This window comes from Gloeophyllum trabeum (assembly GCF_000344685.1).
Source record: "Gloeophyllum trabeum ATCC 11539 unplaced genomic scaffold GLOTRscaffold_00014, whole genome shotgun sequence".
NCBI lineage: Eukaryota > Fungi > Basidiomycota > Agaricomycetes > Gloeophyllales > Gloeophyllaceae > Gloeophyllum > Gloeophyllum trabeum.
This window is the reverse complement of record NW_006920423.1, coordinates 272,374-289,432: the sequence shown is the minus strand read 5'-3', so window position 1 is coordinate 289,432 and position 17,059 is coordinate 272,374. Positions and strand designations below refer to the sequence as shown.

Below are 17,059 nucleotides of genomic sequence, written 5' to 3'. Positions count from 1 at the left end.
AGGTCCGTCCAGCAGCGCAACGCGAGGAGCGCCTGTAGGATACAGTAGGGTCGAGTACTCTATCACCCTACCCAAAGGATGGGAGGATGCCTTAGCGGACAAGCAAAAGAGCTTTGTTGAAGTATTCACAGTCCGGCTCCGACGACCAGCTGCGGTCATTCCATCCGGGTGCATTGATGCCACGAAGATGATCAGCCGGGAAAAACAGTTCCTGGTACCAAATCCGGTGTGATATTGGACTTCGGTATTGTCTGTGGCTGGTCTGCGACCTCTGCATTCTTCGTGGCGGTACCGGTGATGGGATGATCAACGAGTGCAGTCTGTCCGATAGCATCCTGAGGAGTCCAGAAGGTCCCGGCACCTTCCCCTTGAGAGACCCAAGTGGGCTCGGGTATTTTGTCAATGGGCGTCCAGTCTTCATATCATCCATGGCGGTGCTGGAACATGCATGAGCCATGGAACTTGGAAGAAGGGCGAACGCCTCCTTGCTGCTCGAAATGATTAAAAAGCACTGCAAATCCGATCTGACAGAGACACTTGTGTTTTTGAAACAGCCCCCTGCCGACACTACTGGTACAGGGCATCCTTGGCGATTTGTTTTGAGTAGAGGACTTGGTGGGAGGCGGATTCAACGTCGTTACGAAGAACCTCCGGCCTCAAAGCAGTGCACCCCTAATTAGCATGCGGTCACGTGTCGTACACGCGTCTTTCGCGCAGCAAACATACTCCAAATTATGCAAGTCCAACTTGGAGCAGAAGGAACAATGCACGGTGAACAGTTTTCGCCGCCAGTGCTATTGAGACTTGACACTCACCTAGTTTCAGTACTTCGTCTGTGGAATTCAGCGAGATATTGTATCAAGCGACTTGCGACTCGGACATGTACGCCGCGAGACGCTCGACCCGCGCCCTGCTTGCAGCATTGTCCCTCGAATTGTTGTTCATCATGCCCGGAAGTTTAGCGAGAACTTTCACCGTCATCAATGCTTGCCCGTTCACAATATGGTGAGAACCATCGTCGAGAAAGTACCGACAGAGCCGGGAATTGCTACTAACCCGTCCGTCTGCTCGCTTAATAGGCCAGCGGTAAGCGCTCTGACGGCGGCCGGTTGATGGTGTGAGCTGATCCATCCTTAGGTATTCACCGATCTTAACGCTGGGACAGCCGTGCCAGATGTGGCCACTGGGTGCGTCTTCTCTGTTTGCACGAGGATGCAGCCGGGGTACTGAACGTAGCTTCGCAATAGGTGGGAAGCAGCTGCTGGCTCTTCCGTAACCTTCAGCGTTCCAGACAACTGGAAGTCGGGCCGAATTTGGGTGAGTTTTTGATGCTTCTATGTTCAATGGTGGACGTTTCTAGCGCTCGGAATTAATGTGGCTTTTAGGGTCGCCGCGACTGCGACTTCAGCACCAATCCTGGACCAAACTCTTGTCTGGATGGAGGATGCAACGGAGGACTTCTCTGCGACCCTCATACCGGCACAGTACGTAGGACGCTGCCATACGTATACTGCTGAGTAATAAGTTTGACCTAACAGGGCGTTCCTCCCGCCACTGTTGCTGAATGGACTCTTCAAGGAGATGGCAACAGAGATTTTTACGATGGTGAGTAACTGCCAAACCTTACATCGTCCAGAGCCCCTCGTCACTGATGGTCTCATTGCACCCGAAAACAGTGTCGCTCGTCGACGGTTTCAATCTGCCGATGAGCATCACGAACTCGGCGGGCTGTTCTGTGGCCGATTGTCCGATAGATCTCGGACCGAATTGTGAGTCGCATCCCTCGCGCTAAGAAGCTCGTCGTGTACATGTATTCTGACTGGCTCCCCATTTCCCAGGCCCATCCGCGATCAAAGGACCATTCGACTCTAACGGTTATCCAGTCGGGTGTAAGAGCGCATGTGCAGCCAATCTGGACGGGAACCCACGTACGTCGCCCGCGCTCCAGCTCCCGAGCCTACTGAAATTAAATGCCATATGTGCCATGTTCTGATATGATATGATGCGACACCTGTCTTGCGGATGCAGAGGATTCTCCTAATTGCTGCAGCGGGAGCTATAGCACGGCCGCGACGTGTCCTTCCTCCGGCGTCGCATACTATTCATACTTTAGTAAGTCCGGGACCTGGGCGACAGTCCAGCGTACTATTTTTATATCCTCCGTGCTGACTGCTCCGGTTGGCAGAGGGCAATTGTCCGAACTCGTATGCTTATGCATATGACGAGAGCAGCAACACTGCGTTGTGGACGTGTAATTCTAGTCTGAACGCCGACTACACCCTGACATTCTGCCCGTGAGTACTGCTTACCTTTCTGTAGCGGGGATACTCTTGGCGAGCCCCGCCAATCGACCCGGTGTTGTCTGGGGTGCCGTCCTTCAGGGACGATGAGTTAACTGGGTCGCTTTTCAGGTCCTCTAATGGCACAGTTGCACCGGCCACCAATGTTTCGACATCTGCATCTACCGCGTCAGCCAGTACAACGTCAGGTAGGTGATAAGCATAACTCCCATTGACGAGAACGACTGAGGGCGTGGATTTCATTTGGCTTATAGTGACTCCGGCAAGACCTAATGGGTCATCCAGCACAATGACCTTGCCTAGGCCTTGGGTGACATACCTGCTGCTTGTTCTGACACTGGATGCCTTTTTCTGATATTCTGTGGACCCACTAGATAGCATGTTAGGTTCTATATGCACTGGGATCTCGTTTTCGATGTAGCCACGGTAGCACTATGGAAGTCAATCTGTGTCAAGAATTGTTCACGAATGAGACGTCTCTATATTGTGCACCATTCAGAAGTACATGCCTCGACTTGGGAAATCAAGATTCCCTCGTACACGCAGCACCACCCGATACATACGCCTGCAACGAGCGTGATGGACACCGAGGCGAAATTAACGCCTAAGGATGTGGCATCCTTATAACCATCCGCTATCTGATAGTCTCCGCTTCAATCAGTGGGGTTAAGATACGAGGTAAATCCAGATCCGGCGTGACTAACCAACAGCGGTTGTTTTCTCCGAAATGAACACATTTCGGGATGCGCTCCCAAGGGTGTACAGACGCAGCGAGGCCATGTAGGCCTCGAAGGTGCCGGAGCCGCACACGAGCAGAACAGTGCCTCAGACGCTTTGTCGGCCCGATCTAACGTGTTGAGCGGTGAGTACCGTGCCTATGGGCTATAGGGAAACGAGACTACTCGCCACGCTCGGGAGTCCGATCCGATAGGTGCCAAGCAAGAGAGGTGTGAGTTTGAGCGGATAGATGTTGTGGCTAGATGGTGGGGCTCTACCACAGCAAATCGAAGAAAGGAAGGCCCTTGTGGCTTTTGCAGTTCCCGGGCATGATCATGGGTCCCTACAGCTCAGGAAAGAGAGCCTTAACCCTGCTCATGCTCGCAGCGGGTGCAATGGGACTCAAAAAGCTATTGATCATCCGATGATCATAAGAAGCGCCGTCAATATTATCGGTCGCTTGCGCCGCTCGGCGGAACGACCAATGTCGAGCCTACACACTATGCCCGTACCGGGAGATTTGGACGCGTTATCAGATTATGGGTATTGAGTCTTTTGAGAGGGCCGTGTGCCGATGGTAACATGATGTGAGAATTGAGACTTGTCCCAAGGACGTCAGGGATGCTGGAGATCTATCAATCGATTAGCAAACTGGCTCGCATCGTGTGTGCGTGATAACGGACGTGGGTTGGAGCACTCTATGCCAAGCCTAGAGTAAGCGGGAAGCGTCAGCCCCTTTCGACCATGGTTGACATGAATCCAGAGTTTCAGCAGAGGAGACGGAGACAGCGCACCTCGCGGAGTACTGCCCGTGCTCGATAGCTTCGAATAGCGGGTGCTCACTCGCGCCTCGTCTCTTGTGAATCTGTGATACAGCCCTGAGCCACAGAGTACCGTAAGATGAAGGGATCGGCAAATTCGAACGTAACGTGCTTGGCCGACTATCTAGACGCGTTCACCGTCGATGTAGATGATCCGAGCGACCTTGAGGCTTCTGGTACTTCAAGGCTGTTTCCCCCTCATGTCCAAGAGATCAGGAGACCATCGATCCGGTAGAATCCGTAACATCTTGTATTAAAGCGGTCTGCGGCGCGCAGTCATACCGTAAGTCATAGACCGTTATCCGCATGGTCAATTGATTACAATGTCTTGAAGAGCAACGTCATGCAACGTCGGAGTAACAGGCTTTAGGCGGAACCGGATGCCGAGAAACTTGAAGACATCAAGGTACTTACATCCAATATCAGTAAAGTCGCCCTCCACGTTCGAGCCGTAGGCGGCGCGTTCAGTCCCGTTCGGAACGAGGGCACTCGTAGATGTCGACCGACAAGTGTGGAGGCCCATCCTTCATAAACAGTTGCCTAATTTAGTAATATGTGCGGCACCTGTGTACGTACTACTACTCGTTTGCTTCCGCTGAGTCTACGCGCAGTCTACCATCGAGTCATCGACGAAGCATGGCAACGTGTTCCCATTGCCCCGAGTGACTAGGTCTTGAGTGGACGTTGTATGCTACTGCTCGGTTGGTATACTAGTACATGTATTTCAGGGCTTTTCGCAGGTAAGACATGTACAGAATCAATTCGCAGTGATTGAAGGTTATACGACTAATTCTGCCTCGCAGAGGCAGCTGGCCGCTGGGCCAAGGGCCGAACGTCAGTCACTTGGATACGCCCTGTCAGTAATCAGTACTGGGTGCTTTCTGTCAGTATTGTGGCCTGATAAGGAACAGGATCATCTCGCCGAACACACCACTGCAGCCGTCGGGATGTTGTAACCGGCGTGGCACAGCGTTCTACAGCATGGAGTACTAAGCACTTTATGCCCCATCAATCCTCTTCGCGTCCATGGATTCTCGTGAAAGCAGGGAATCATGCCGGTATTCGTAGGTCCCGCGAATTAGCCCTAGCCGAATGCTGTGATGAAGTCGTTCTTCAACGATCATGCTGTACGCATTCCTAAACACCACGCAAAGGAGATTCTGAGGCGCCAGACGGAGCAAATGCTCTATCTCCCGTGGAAAGGGTGCGTCCAAGCTCTTTCGCCGTTAGCGGCGTGAATTACAAAAAATGGCGGAAGAATAACGAGATCAATCCAGGCATGTTCTCGTAGCCGCCTGCTTCCGTGCCATTTTGAACCATTGTCAGATGCTTCGATCATACCTTCTTTCAATTGCACGGTCCCAGGGCAGCCGCGATGCATATAGTACACGCCTCGTTCGAATCGGACGCTGATTGACTCACAGGGAAGACATTGCATGCCGTTACTAACCCCAGGGGACAAACAGCGCCTCTCAGAGAAGCGTCTCGAAGGTGCGACAGCGACAAATTTCTGAAGCTTCAGCAGGCATCACGGCCCCGTTATGGCTAGAAGTATGGATGTAGCCGCCTATGGCGGTTGAGCGGTACTGACGCTGGCATCGCCAACTCCCCTGCCGTGAATAAATATATTGAGTCGCGTCGCAGACGTCCTTAGCGTCCTGATTGCAACCCGAGAACGACAGATGTACGTGCTAGCATTAGCGTCGTTACCGACTCCCCGCAGGTGCTAAATCCCCCGAACATCATGAAGTAACAGCAGTCGACTGACCTGGGCACACCAGGTCTTCTCGTCGAAAGAGGAAAGATGTTGAATGCAAGGATCGTGTGGGAGAAGGGACGGGATCTAATCTGAGAATCGTCCATGCAGTTCCCCGGACTGATCTAAGCGAGTCTATTTGAAATCACCCTGCATTAGGTCCCGGTTGATGTAGCCGTCCACTCATATAAAGCGACTAGCCCCAAGTTACCGGGTCGAAGGCGCTCCCACTATCTGTTCGATTCGGGACTCGTTATTCGAGCACGTCCATAGGCTAGGCCGATAGTATTTAGTGTCCCCCGCGATCCTCTTGGAAATTCTTCTCTGCTTCACGGACGCTGGTTATTGCAGGTACCTGTGCCCTCCGTCTTGCCACACCCATGCATCCCCACGCCTCGAGACCCCGCCGGCCCAGGTCCTCCTCGGTCGGCCAGCCGGTGGAGTTCGTCCAAGGCCAGTTCGCTGGTCAGACGATGCGCGCGGAGTTACACGAACTGCAGAAGGCTGATCTTGGGCGCAAGTGGGTTCTCCCAGCCGCTAGGTCGGTGATTCCTGATGCTAATTAATTGAAATCGATATAGGTACGCGAGAAAAGATCGACGGCCCCTCGATCCTCCACCGGTTGTGCAACTGAAGCTCTTCCGCGTATACAATGTTGATACGGACCGAGAGGTCGAAGAAGAGATCCAAAACTACGAGTAGGTTCTCCCTCACTCCTCTTCATCTAGAACTGAGGCCGTATAATCAGCGAAGTGCAGAATTTTGGTCTGCTGTGCCACATCGACCTCTTCCAAATACCCAACATGGAAGATGATGTGGCTGAGGACGATCCTGGCCCCAACCAACGATCCGATCGCAAGAAGAAGAGGCCTGCTAAGCAGGCTTCTTACCAGATGCCGGTATCGACGAGCTCCGCCCTTCCCGACTCGCAGATGCCAACAGCATTTCCCGACTCAGTGGTCCCATCATTTCCCAACCCTAATGCTCCTTCCGTATCCTTCCTTACCACTACAAGCGTATTTCCGAATTTCGCCGGTCCCTCGATGCCCCATACGCGGTATTCAGACTCCGATCCAGAGCTGCAGGAACGGAGCTCATCGTTGTCCAGCTCGTTCTCGTATGCGCCGCAGGATTCGGAGTCGGATATCGTTGCGTATATCGGCGACTATCCGATCCGAGAAAGCGCCAAGTGCACGCATGAGGTCGCCGGCGCGACGTTCGTGCAGGCAAACGAAGTCGTTCACATAGGCAGAAAAGTGCTGATGTTCGTCTTCTCTGTCCGTCGATTTCCCCTCTCGTTTTTGCCCTCCTCACGTTTTTGACGTTGTGCAAACCCTTTTGCTCATACTTCAAAGCCGTTGACGAACTGAACTTGACCACTCTGATCTTTCAGGATCTAGCAGTGAAACGCGAAGGCATGTTCATACTGAGATATCGATTTTTCGATATATTCTCGAGAGCACGCGACCATACGGATCTCGCCGTCCTCGCTGAGTGCTATGGGGGACCATTCCGCGTGTACTCGACGAAGGAGTTCCCCGGGTTACAAGCCTCTACTGCTCTGACTAAGGTTAGTCGGATATCCCTCCTGATTCCGAACATCTCTGAATAATATATGCACATCTCAGCAAATATCGTTATGGGGCGTCCGGACAAATTTGCGAGAGACCGAGCGAAAACGCCGCAAGAAGAGCGAGATCCTCGCTGCCGAGGCAGAGGCTGCGGCATCGGGCAGGCCTTCCGGAAGCACCTCCCGCGGTCGTAAGGACAAAGGGAAATTTCGCAGGCGGGATAGTACCGATCGCGATAGCAGTGCCGATGATTTACGGCACGCACTGGATGAACATCGCATATCGGACGACCGAAGGGGCGGCAGCCGTTAGGCCTTATATCATTTTCAGGGTGCGTGATTCAGTTGTATTGTCGAGCCGCTGTGGCCAATCGTCTTTCTCGTTGATCGTAGAGATGAAGCATGGGACTGGCGTAACACGTCGGACGCTGTTATCATCCATGTCCCTGCGTTAGTGGCATGCTCCTCGTGCTCGTGTGCTACCTTCTCCCGTCCTGGGGACATTCAGTCTCGCGTTGGAATAACCAAGCCGAAGCGTATTTATCTATAACGTGGACGTTTCCTCATTACTTCTCGGCCGCGACAGTGATTTCGGCTTGTTTATTGGGCTCGAATTCACACAGCTGCTTGCAGCAGAAGCTATCTCCGACTCATTATGTCGCAATGTTCGGCAATGGCATCATGTAAATAAGAATACGCAGTCGTTGCGGTATTCTAATGTTTCGGGGCCGTCAAGAAGAAAGCTGTAAAAGCACGACTCAAAACGAAGTTGTAAAGCAAGAAACGGAGTACATTGCCCATTCATTCCGATATTGCGTTGATTCAAGGGTCTAAACAAGAAACACGATTGCACTGCAAGTCAAAGCAAAACACAAAGCAAGAAGCAGAGTACATGTGCATTCCAAGAGATATCAATGCGTAGATCATAACTTCAAAGGCAGCGTAAGATTCAGATTGCCCCTTGACATCCTGGGCACCTCAGCGGGGGTATATCAGTAGTTTCCGGAAGAACGGTATCCTTGAGGGCCTTCGAGACGATCTGGTCCTCCCAATCCTCAGGGAGAATACCATGGTTCTCTAACGCAGCGTATACAAGACGCCGGGCGGTCACCACAGAGCGCACATTACCCACAAGTCCGCCGGCACGTACGCCCTTGGTAATCGGGAGCCTCGCAACACGAAGGAGCTCTTCCGGCAAAGCGTCGAGCGGGGATGAGCGCACCGCCTCCTTCCCTTTGCCACCGCCTCTTTTACGCTTGCCGGGTGAAGCTTGGTACGAAGCAAGCGGGAACGGCTCGTCGCTGTCCGGCGAGGATGCCAGCAGCCTGTCCTCGCGCCCCCGCGGCGACGTCTCGACGCAGTTGTTCTCGGCGAGACAGTCGCGGTGGTAGGCCTTCCGGCAGCTCGGGCGGGGACAGAAGTGCATGACATCCTGGTCGGGATTGTACGGCTCACCGCAGAGACAAGTGCCTCTGTGTTTTGGCTTGCATGGCAGGGGTAAGTGATTGGTGGTGAGGGACGGGGGGGGGACTTACAGAGAGGGTCCGTGATAGGCACTCGAGGTCGTACCGGCAGTAGAATTCGGGGTGGTTGTCCTTCCAATTAGCGTTGATGTCTTCTTGTTCGATGTCGTTCTCTATGTATCGCTTGACCATAGTATTGTCTGGAATCATTATTGATTCATGAGTGAGGGTTTAAAGGAAGGTTAAACCCTACCAGAGAAGGTTGTGGATGAGAGTGTGTCATAGTGGTCAGAGAAGATGCGCTCGTATCTTCCACATTTTGAGGCATCACTACAGACTATGTGAGTGATTGAATGTCAGTATGACCAATGATCCATACAATGATTTGATCACACCAGCTACATCCTTCGGCGAATAGTACCATTGGACACGGATCCACACGTCCTAGAAGGATTCAGTTGTCAGTGACGAAGAGAAATTGGTCTTGCTATTACTAAGGACAAACGTCTTCTCCACTGCTGTCCTGGCGACTGCGAATGTCCCTTATCTTCACCACCCAGAACTGGTGTATGAAAGGACGCCCAACATCGGGGTCGGTGCCTGCTGGTAAAACTATGGCACTTGGATATACAAACCCGTAAGCGGGGCCACGAGAGCGACTGTTGGAATAATTACTGTCCACCCTTTTTGAATACAGTGCATCCATCATCATCAGCACCATAAACTACATTTCGCTAGGCAATCCAATCATGATCTCCAGACGTCCGGGACAAATCACGAAATTACCTTTAAAGGCTGAATGGGGCTGCATATTTTCCCACTCTCGCTCAGAAGGTGCCCCATTGGGGTCCTTCTTAGGAGTCTTTTTCTTGTGGACAGTAAAGCGAGGTCGTGATTTACGGGGCATTGCAAAACTGGAACGAATCCAAGTCGACTCGATCTCGAGTCGATTGGAACTTATACCTAATACCACACACAAGGTTCGGCATCCGCCGGGACCTATTTATAGCAATTATGTCTAATTGCGGCGAGTACAGTGCGTGCCACTGCGGCGTGGGCTGTAAGGCATAACACTCTTGGGTTCTGCCATCGATAATACCAGCATGTTGTTCTACCTAACGTTCCGTCTCATAAGGTGAGTGCTGTGGATTGCATGAAAGCGAAGGTGTAACAGGCCAGTAGCTCTGTGTCGGCGTTCCTGTACCCAGGTTATGCATCCTTCAAGACGTTGTCTCAGCGGCCTGCCTCGGAGGAAGAGCTTGAGCGATGGTTGATGTACTGGTCGGTGCTGGGATGTATTGTCGGAGTCGAGTACGTTGCAGAATGGCTGATATCCTGGTGCGTCCCCCGCTCCCGGATGCAGTACCACTATTGCTCACATGCCGGTCTAGGCTGCCGTTCTACTACCCGATCAAGACTCTCTTCCTGCTCTACCTCGCCCTACCCCAAACGCAAGGCTCCTCATACCTCTACCTGCACCACATCAAGCCCTTCTTCACCGAGCACGAGACCCAAATCGATGCGGGGATCGCCTCGCTCAAGACGCGGGTGTACGCCTTCGCGCAGGAGAAGCTGCGCATGCTCTGGAACCACGTCACCAATGCAGTCGGGCAGGGTGACCTTACCTCCGTCGGGCGCGTGTCGCAGGAGGCAGACATCAACGCCGGCGCGCCCCCGACGCTGAGCGACCCGGTGTCCGGGCCCGTGCAGATGGCGACGAGTTTCTGGCGGTCGTACGGGCCCGGCATACTCGCGACCGGGGCGGCGTTCATGAAGCAAAGCAGCGCGGCTACCACCTCTGCATCGAACAGGGCGCTGAATTCCCCGCCGCTGCGGCCGTCCATGGCTCCATCCCAGTCGACCGAGTCTACTTCGCAGTCCGTGCTGGAAAGAAGGCGGCAGCTCGAGGCCGAGCTGGCGTCGCTTCCGCCCGTGCAGATGCCCGTGCCCGAGGTGCCGATGCCTGCGTACGCGCCTCCTTCACGCGGTTCGTCCGATTCGGACTTGCGCGAGCGGACCGTGAGCGGGGGACGCTTCGAGGAGGTGGAAGTGCCCAGCGACTACGAGGGCGAGCAGGGGCACGCCTACCCGCGGCCGCCGGTGCAGAAGCGCAACAGCTGGTTCTTCGGATGGGGCGGGGCGGGCGAGGGGCAGGGCTACGAAAGGGTGAAGACGGACTAGGGCCTCTAGAGTAGATTAAGTGGCGGCTGCTTCGTTTCTGGATCGAGCAATCCCTTTGGTTATTGCATATTGTACATTTGGACGTGTATCATAGGTAACTGTATTATTTATTTGCTTTGATAAGGGTGCGCTTGCCACTGAGCCGCGGGTATCGGCGAATGCACTAAGATAAAGGTGTGTGCCATTCTGGCCTGTCGCTCCAAAATATCGCTGACCACTCGCGGAACATGGCAGGATTGACAGCAATCGGCGAAACGATAGAGAACTTTCAGAATTCTTCGCGCAGGCAGCCGAGCCCGGAAAGGTAATTATACCCCACTCGGGGCCACAGTGCACCACGACTCACCACTCTTGTTGATCAGGACACAGCATTAGCGGAGCAAAATTGGTGATACCCTACTCTAATAAGTAAGCCGCGGAACGGCTGCTGAGTGCAGAAAATACCAAGCTTCTCTATCGTTTCGCCGATTGCTGGAAGTCGGACCGTCCTGAACCCGGTGCCCTGTCCCTTAATTCAACACCCTCAACGAGGGTCGTCTGCTCTCTTCCGTGTCGAACACAGAGCCCTGCTTGATATTCATTGAGTACCCTCTTCTTTCATTCTCTCCAGAAGTACGTCTACTATGACTTCATACCATCTGCATTCTCATCTTCTCATGACCCGCCGCTATACCGCGGAGGAGATCATTGGTATTGGATTCCACCGTGCAGTCTGGACTCCCGACTCTCCTGAAATAACTCCTCTCTTGAGCATAAAGCCTCCGGCGCACACTACATGTAATGTCATTGCGCGATGCTTCAGAGACTCTGGACTCCTCTGGGCCTCCCAACCCTTCTGAAGCTTCTGTCCCTCCCCGCTCGCGCTCTTGTCTTCCTGCTAGGCGGCGGAAGTCCGAGATGGCCTGTACTGCGCCCGAGCTTACGCCGTCGCGATGTTCTTGGTACGTCATGCCCTACCCAGTGATCAACGACTAAAGCTCCCAGCGAATCGCGGGGGGTGCATTTGCAGGGAGGGCGTTCGGACGCCAGTGCCTGAGCCTGATCATGAACTTCGAATTCGCCCGCGTCGTTAGTCCGGTCAATCAAAGCCGGCCGAGGGCGCGTTGGTGGAAGTGATCGAGTCTTGCGTCGTGCATCGCTTTCGCGTATGCTCGTACACTCGGCGCTCTAGGCGCGGTACGCCGACTGCATCGGTGTGTTCTCGCTGAGCCCACTAGGCCTGGTAAGGGAAATCTTAGGTTCGGGCCTGCCCCTCGCTAGCGCCGATCTCGAGAGGTTGATGGGAATTCTGGTCTGTGCTCGGTGTTCAATGAGGTGTACGTCGGTTACCGCCCCCCCTGGCAGGAGGGCGGCTGGAGATGGCGAATGAACGTGCTTGACGGTTGTCTTGGGCATTGGCGCTTAGCTTCGTCAGGTTTTAGGGCCAGCAGGTTATTGTCAGGGGATATTCCTTCGTACATCTTCCTGTGCTAGTCGTTCTACGAGCTAGATTTAATATCACTATTTTAGGGAGAGTCTTGGTCAATCTTCAGACGGGAAGGGATGGTTAGCAAGTGCCTTGCGTAGTCATCCTTGCGCGGAGGTAGGTGGTTTTTAGACTTGTAGACGCCACCTCCTCAGGCTGAATATCCAGTAGATAGGCGAGCAATCCTGCCGATAGGGAGGCTGGCTCAATTGTACGCAATTTTCCCCCTGGTTTCGCAATTGCCTGTCTCTCTTGACTTGGACTGCGCTGCGCAGCTAGGAAGTGTAGATCAACAGACTCCATTCCGAGTTTATGTGGCAGAGCCAAAGGATCTCAGTGCGATGCCCGAGTTGGCCGACGTCGTGATGGCATTCTAGGACTTGCTGAACTGGAAGCCAGTCACGGTAAAAGGGGTTCTTGCGTCTATGGAATGATTAGGTTACCGGCGGGTACACTATTAGGAGGGCGTTTAGACATTGCAATGACTTTTTGACCGTCGCCCGACCACCGAGTTCCCTTGCATTGGCTGTGACATTCCTAGCCCTCGGCCGGTCAAATTTCTGTTTCATTCCTTCTTGAAAACTTCTGCCCCAGTTCTGTCTGTAACACGTCGGACGCCTCCCCCTCCGATACCGGGGCCGCGCTGCCTCAGGGTGTATTGCCTGCGGAAGGGGGCGGCAAGAGCCGTTGGGATCTCAATTACGAGATGAGGGGGCCATGGATCTCAAACTGGCAACGGAAGCAAACCCGGGGGACCGCTTTATCCCGAAAAGGCAACGCGGAGTTCTCGCGGACTGGCTGGAGATCTGTCAAGCGTGATGCCGAGCGACTGTGATCCCCCACATGAAATCTATGGCTCAATGCCACTGAAGCCAGCGCCTACCGGCTCTCTCTCGTTGACCGCGACGTCCTCTTTGTCGTGTCTGGCGTCCTCGAGCCTATGCTGGCGCACCTGGCGATAGAACAAACATGAAGAGCAATGCACGCTCCCAGGAACAGGAGCTCAAGCGGGCACGGGGTGCTATATCCTGCGCGGAGTGTAGACGGTGAAGATCGGTTTCTTGCAGAGTGTAGCTGCGCGTGTATCTGACTCTGCGTTCGTTCGAGTTAGGCTCAAGCTAAAGTGTGATAAGACTATACCCTGTTCTTCGTGTAAACGGAGAGGCTGCGCCTCCATTTGTCCAAATGGTATGCTTTAGTTATGGGAGTCCTTGACCGACAATGCGATACGTTGCGCTAAACGCATACATGAACTCTAGGAAGCCTGACAACAGGGCAGGGCACTCGGTATGATCCCTTCTCCCGGCCCCGGTGAAATGAGTACGTGCTTATAGGCTGCTCTAGGTTCGTTCTAGCGGACACGGAGAAACTGCATAAGAAGATAGCGGAAATGAGTGTGTACCATGCCCCCTTCTTTCTTTAGCTGAACTGTAAGTGACCGGAACGTTTTCGGTTCCAGGCGACCGGATACGTCAGTTAGAAGACGCCCTTGCCATCCTGCAAGGGACGGTTACCCGCGAGCCGCATCCATTATTGCGACGAGATCTTCTATCCATTAAATCTGGCTTGGAACTACACGGGGCGCCTGCTGACGGACATAGGGTCAACGAGGATGGGTCAATCAATGAGACAGAGGAGTCGGAGACGTTGGACGCGTTCGGGACCCTGGCTGTGAGGGAGGATGGAGGGGCGACGTTCTACGGGCGATCTGCTGGCTCAGAGGTACGCCTGACCCCGTGACTGTGCCTGTCCAGCTGAGTGACTGACGCATATACACGCCTCAGAGTTTACTGCTTGTGAGTACGAATGTATATAACCCTATCTCAGCATTCCCGACGTTTGGCATCGTCAGGACCATGGAAAAGAAGAAACACCCTCCCGCGATTCCCCGCGGAACGCAAGTAACCTCCCTCCCGCCATAGCCAGCCTCTCCGCTTCCTTCCCCGCCAAGCCGTCCGAATACGGCATCACCGACCTGCAGACGCTCATCGAGCGGTACCTCCCGCCGTACGACCGCGCCTGGCAGCTCTGTGAGCGCTACCTCGAGCAGGAATGCTGGCACTACGGCGCCGTCACGCGCCGGCAGCTCGTCGAGGAGCTCTTCCCGTACTTCTATCCCGAGTCCATCGAGCAGGGCGGCGCCGCGCTCTCGCCCGCGCCTCACCACCTCTCCCTCTCCTCCCAAAGCCAAAGCCAAACTTCCTCTGATAGCCAGAAGGGCGTGGGCGCGGAGGGGAACGCGGGCCCCCACGCGCTCGCGCTCATGTTCGTTGTGTTCTGCTTCGGAGCGCTGACGGACCCGAACATGCCCGCCGCCCCGGACAACGAGGAGGCGGAGCTGTACTATCAGCTGTCAAGGGCTGCGCTGAACCTGGAGCCCGTTCTGGAGAAGCCGCCGAGCGTCGCAACTGTGCAGACGGTGAGCCTGATGGCGATTTATCAGGGGATGTGCAGCGGGGAGCATAGTATCGAGACGACGTGGGCAATGTGGGGCCTTGCGTCGAAACTCGCACAGAGTGTGAGTAATTTGATTTTGTTTGCGTTGGCTGTAGCGTTCTATCTGATAAGTGCATTTTAGATTGGTCTCCGTGAGTGATTGAGTAGGATCAGTTGATAGTGTTGGTTTTAATGACGCGTGATTCAGATCGGGATTGTGCGCGGTTCAAGCTCTCTCCAGGGGAGGTGCAGAAGCGACGTGCGCTGTTCTGGGAGTTGTTTATCACGGATTGCTGGCAGGTCGGTGTATGTGTGACTTCTTCCGTCGTGCAAAGTCTCACGGATCATGTTGTATCCCAGAGTTTGGCCACCGGCCGACTGCCAACGTTCTCCCTCCCTTTCGTAGACACGGAGCTGCCTCAGGACATTGACCAGACTATGGCAGACGACGGGACGATCATACCAAGCTGTATGCGCTTGCCTCCTGCATTTCTGTAATTCCTGACTGAACTCGACCAATCCTAGTTCCGTACTGGAAGGCAAAATTTGGCAAGGAATGCGTCTCTGCGGTCGTCCAGGGCACGCTCACTGCACGCTCCCCGAAGTACTCCATCATACTCGACCTGGATCGCAAGATCCGCGAGATGGAGCTGCCGAAGTATGCGCAAGGGCCGACGCCTACCGGTCGTGGGCTCGGCGAGACGATGATGCATCTCATGCCCATCAATTATCGACATCTAAGTGCGCCGCATTCCAGCTTTCCACCGGTTTAGCGTACTAATGCTGCACAGCATTATTATACGTGCATCGCACCTTCTTCGCCCAGGCGCTCAACGATTGCCCCGACGACCCCCTGCGCAGTCAATACTCCCCGTCGTTCCTGGCTGGTTTCAGGAGCGCATGCGAGTTACTGGCGTCTGTCCGAGAATCTTTCGAGCAGTTCCCCAGGGAGATCGCACGTTTCTGGGTTTTGTTTACTCACGGCTTCTCATGCTGCGTGAGTGCTTCCGAGTTGGGCGTATGACTGCGAGAGCTGATGCTGGGATTGACAGATCATGCTTTCATCCGTGGTCACTCACGCCACGAGGTCTAAGGTCGCGCAGGCGGCGCTGATGGAGCTGCGCCTTGCTTGCGACTTGTATGAGCGAGCAGCACCCTATGGAGGCCGGGCAGTCAAGTTTTTGGTGCGGATGATCACATAAGTCTTAAAGCTGTCGCTGACATATTTGCAGCCCATCATCCGACGTCTACATAACAACGCAACTGAGACGTACGTGAATATCCGACAAGGTATTGAAGCTCCACGCAAAGATATCTTTACCCCCACGCGTCCGAACGAGAAGAAGGACGAGCTGTCGATATTTAGTGGCCGGACGCATACGGTCACGACGAAATCTAACAGCACCACGCCCCCCACTCGCGGCCGGCGATCTCAAGCGCCTACCTCGAGTTCGAATTCTGCTTCCAGCCCGATGGAAGGCACATCCAACGCGTCGACCCCTCCTGCGGCGAGCGATCCAACTCAGTCCCCGCACTCTACGGATTCGGAGCCGTTTGCGCATGTCCACCCGGCTCTCGCGCAACAGTTGCGTGGATTCGAGGGGCAGCTGAATGCGCAGATGCATGACACGTATTACAACAATGCGTCGATGCGCGAATGGGTGGATGAGATCAACTCTGGGATACCGGCGCAGCAACAGCATCAACATTACTATGCGCCTCAGGCTGAGCCAGCCCCGAGTTACGAGCCTGAACAACCGACGTATCAGCATCAGCAATACGCTGCGCCTGTGCCCCAAGCCGCTTATGCTCATGATTATCAGCAACACGGCGATCAATACCAGTACTACCAGCCGGTTCCTGGTGACCAAGTGCAGCAGCAGCATCATGCTCAGCATTGGCACGCCCAGGATCCTAGGATGGAGTCGCAGCAGCAGCATTACGTGAGTACGGGGGGTCCGATGCTTTTGCCCCAGACTGTCGATCACCCCTATGCGAGGGACGGTCATGGCGTGGTTATGAGCGGTATGCCGGCGGAGGAGCCGGTGCAGGTCCATCCGAATTACAGTCTGCACGAGAACTGGTCTGCAATGGTGCAGCAGTGGTTGCCTGGTAATAGATGAGTTCTTCGTTCGTTCGTTCAAACCTAGCGGTGTGTGCCCCCATTTGTGTTCTTTGCTCTCTTGTTGTGTGTTCTGCTGTCCATTGGGTTCGCATCGTTTGCTGTTCTGCGGAGTATATCTTAGTCACACTGTATTCTGACATCCGGTCATCTCGTGATTGTACATATATCATAATCATTTAGCCCCTCTAAGTACAGGAGAGCGCGCCATTCCCTTGGTCAACAATA

At 54.1% G+C, this 17,059-nt stretch overlaps 5 protein-coding genes across 5 annotated transcripts; 4 read left to right on the top strand and 1 right to left on the bottom strand.

Moving 5' to 3' along the window:
• Positions 1 to 880: 880 nt before the first annotated feature.
• GLOTRDRAFT_48405 (thaumatin-like protein) lies at positions 881 to 2,298 on the top strand (the record flags this gene model as incomplete). Its single annotated transcript, XM_007871412.1, has 10 exons — positions 881 to 1,005; positions 1,080 to 1,086; positions 1,138 to 1,187; positions 1,248 to 1,317; positions 1,386 to 1,484; positions 1,539 to 1,605; positions 1,677 to 1,769; positions 1,839 to 1,928; positions 2,029 to 2,112; positions 2,186 to 2,298. The coding sequence occupies 10 exons, from the start codon at positions 881 to 883 to the stop codon at positions 2,296 to 2,298; spliced, it is 798 nt and encodes a 265-aa protein (XP_007869603.1).
• A 3,709-nt stretch (positions 2,299 to 6,007) lies between these two features.
• On the top strand, positions 6,008 to 7,285 carry GLOTRDRAFT_11626 (uncharacterized protein; the record flags this gene model as incomplete). The annotated part of the gene is made up of 6 exons (XM_007871364.1): positions 6,008 to 6,114; positions 6,176 to 6,292; positions 6,343 to 6,409; positions 6,527 to 6,871; positions 6,988 to 7,164; positions 7,223 to 7,285. Coding segments are annotated over 6 exons (876 nt in total), but the record flags the coding sequence as incomplete, so codon positions are not given.
• Positions 7,286 to 8,113: 828 nt separating this feature from the next.
• Positions 8,114 to 9,534, bottom strand: GLOTRDRAFT_96040 (uncharacterized protein; the record flags this gene model as incomplete). Its single annotated transcript, XM_007871484.1, has 6 exons — positions 8,114 to 8,647; positions 8,700 to 8,827; positions 9,023 to 9,071; positions 9,133 to 9,239; positions 9,263 to 9,310; positions 9,414 to 9,534. The coding sequence occupies 6 exons, from the start codon at positions 9,532 to 9,534 to the stop codon at positions 8,114 to 8,116; spliced, it is 987 nt and encodes a 328-aa protein (XP_007869675.1).
• A 148-nt stretch (positions 9,535 to 9,682) lies between these two features.
• Positions 9,683 to 10,927, top strand: GLOTRDRAFT_65359 (uncharacterized protein). Its single transcript, XM_007871483.1, has 3 exons — positions 9,683 to 9,762; positions 9,810 to 9,965; positions 10,019 to 10,927. Exons 1-3 carry the CDS (start codon positions 9,731 to 9,733, stop codon positions 10,806 to 10,808), a joined length of 978 nt encoding a protein of 325 aa, XP_007869674.1. The 5' UTR covers positions 9,683 to 9,730; the 3' UTR covers positions 10,809 to 10,927.
• A 2,315-nt stretch (positions 10,928 to 13,242) lies between these two features.
• On the top strand, positions 13,243 to 16,972 carry GLOTRDRAFT_80766 (uncharacterized protein; the record flags this gene model as incomplete). The annotated part of the gene is made up of 12 exons (XM_007871482.1): positions 13,243 to 13,319; positions 13,385 to 13,461; positions 13,533 to 13,560; positions 13,618 to 13,667; positions 13,733 to 14,009; positions 14,101 to 14,795; positions 14,918 to 15,009; positions 15,070 to 15,178; positions 15,235 to 15,450; positions 15,501 to 15,706; positions 15,762 to 15,893; positions 15,942 to 16,972. The coding sequence occupies 12 exons, from the start codon at positions 13,243 to 13,245 to the stop codon at positions 16,830 to 16,832; spliced, it is 2,850 nt and encodes a 949-aa protein (XP_007869673.1). The 3' UTR covers positions 16,833 to 16,972.
• Positions 16,973 to 17,059: the final 87 nt, after the last annotated feature.

Coding starts and splice junctions, on each gene's coding strand:
- GLOTRDRAFT_65359 (XM_007871483.1), top strand. CDS start 9,731: ATGTTGTTCTACCTAACGTTCCGTCTCATAAG. Junction 9,763..9,809: donor CTAACGTTCCGTCTCATAAG/GTGAGTGCTGTG, acceptor ACAGGCCAGTAG/CTCTGTGTCGGCGTTCCTGT. Junction 9,966..10,018: donor GCAGAATGGCTGATATCCTG/GTGCGTCCCCCG, acceptor ATGCCGGTCTAG/GCTGCCGTTCTACTACCCGA.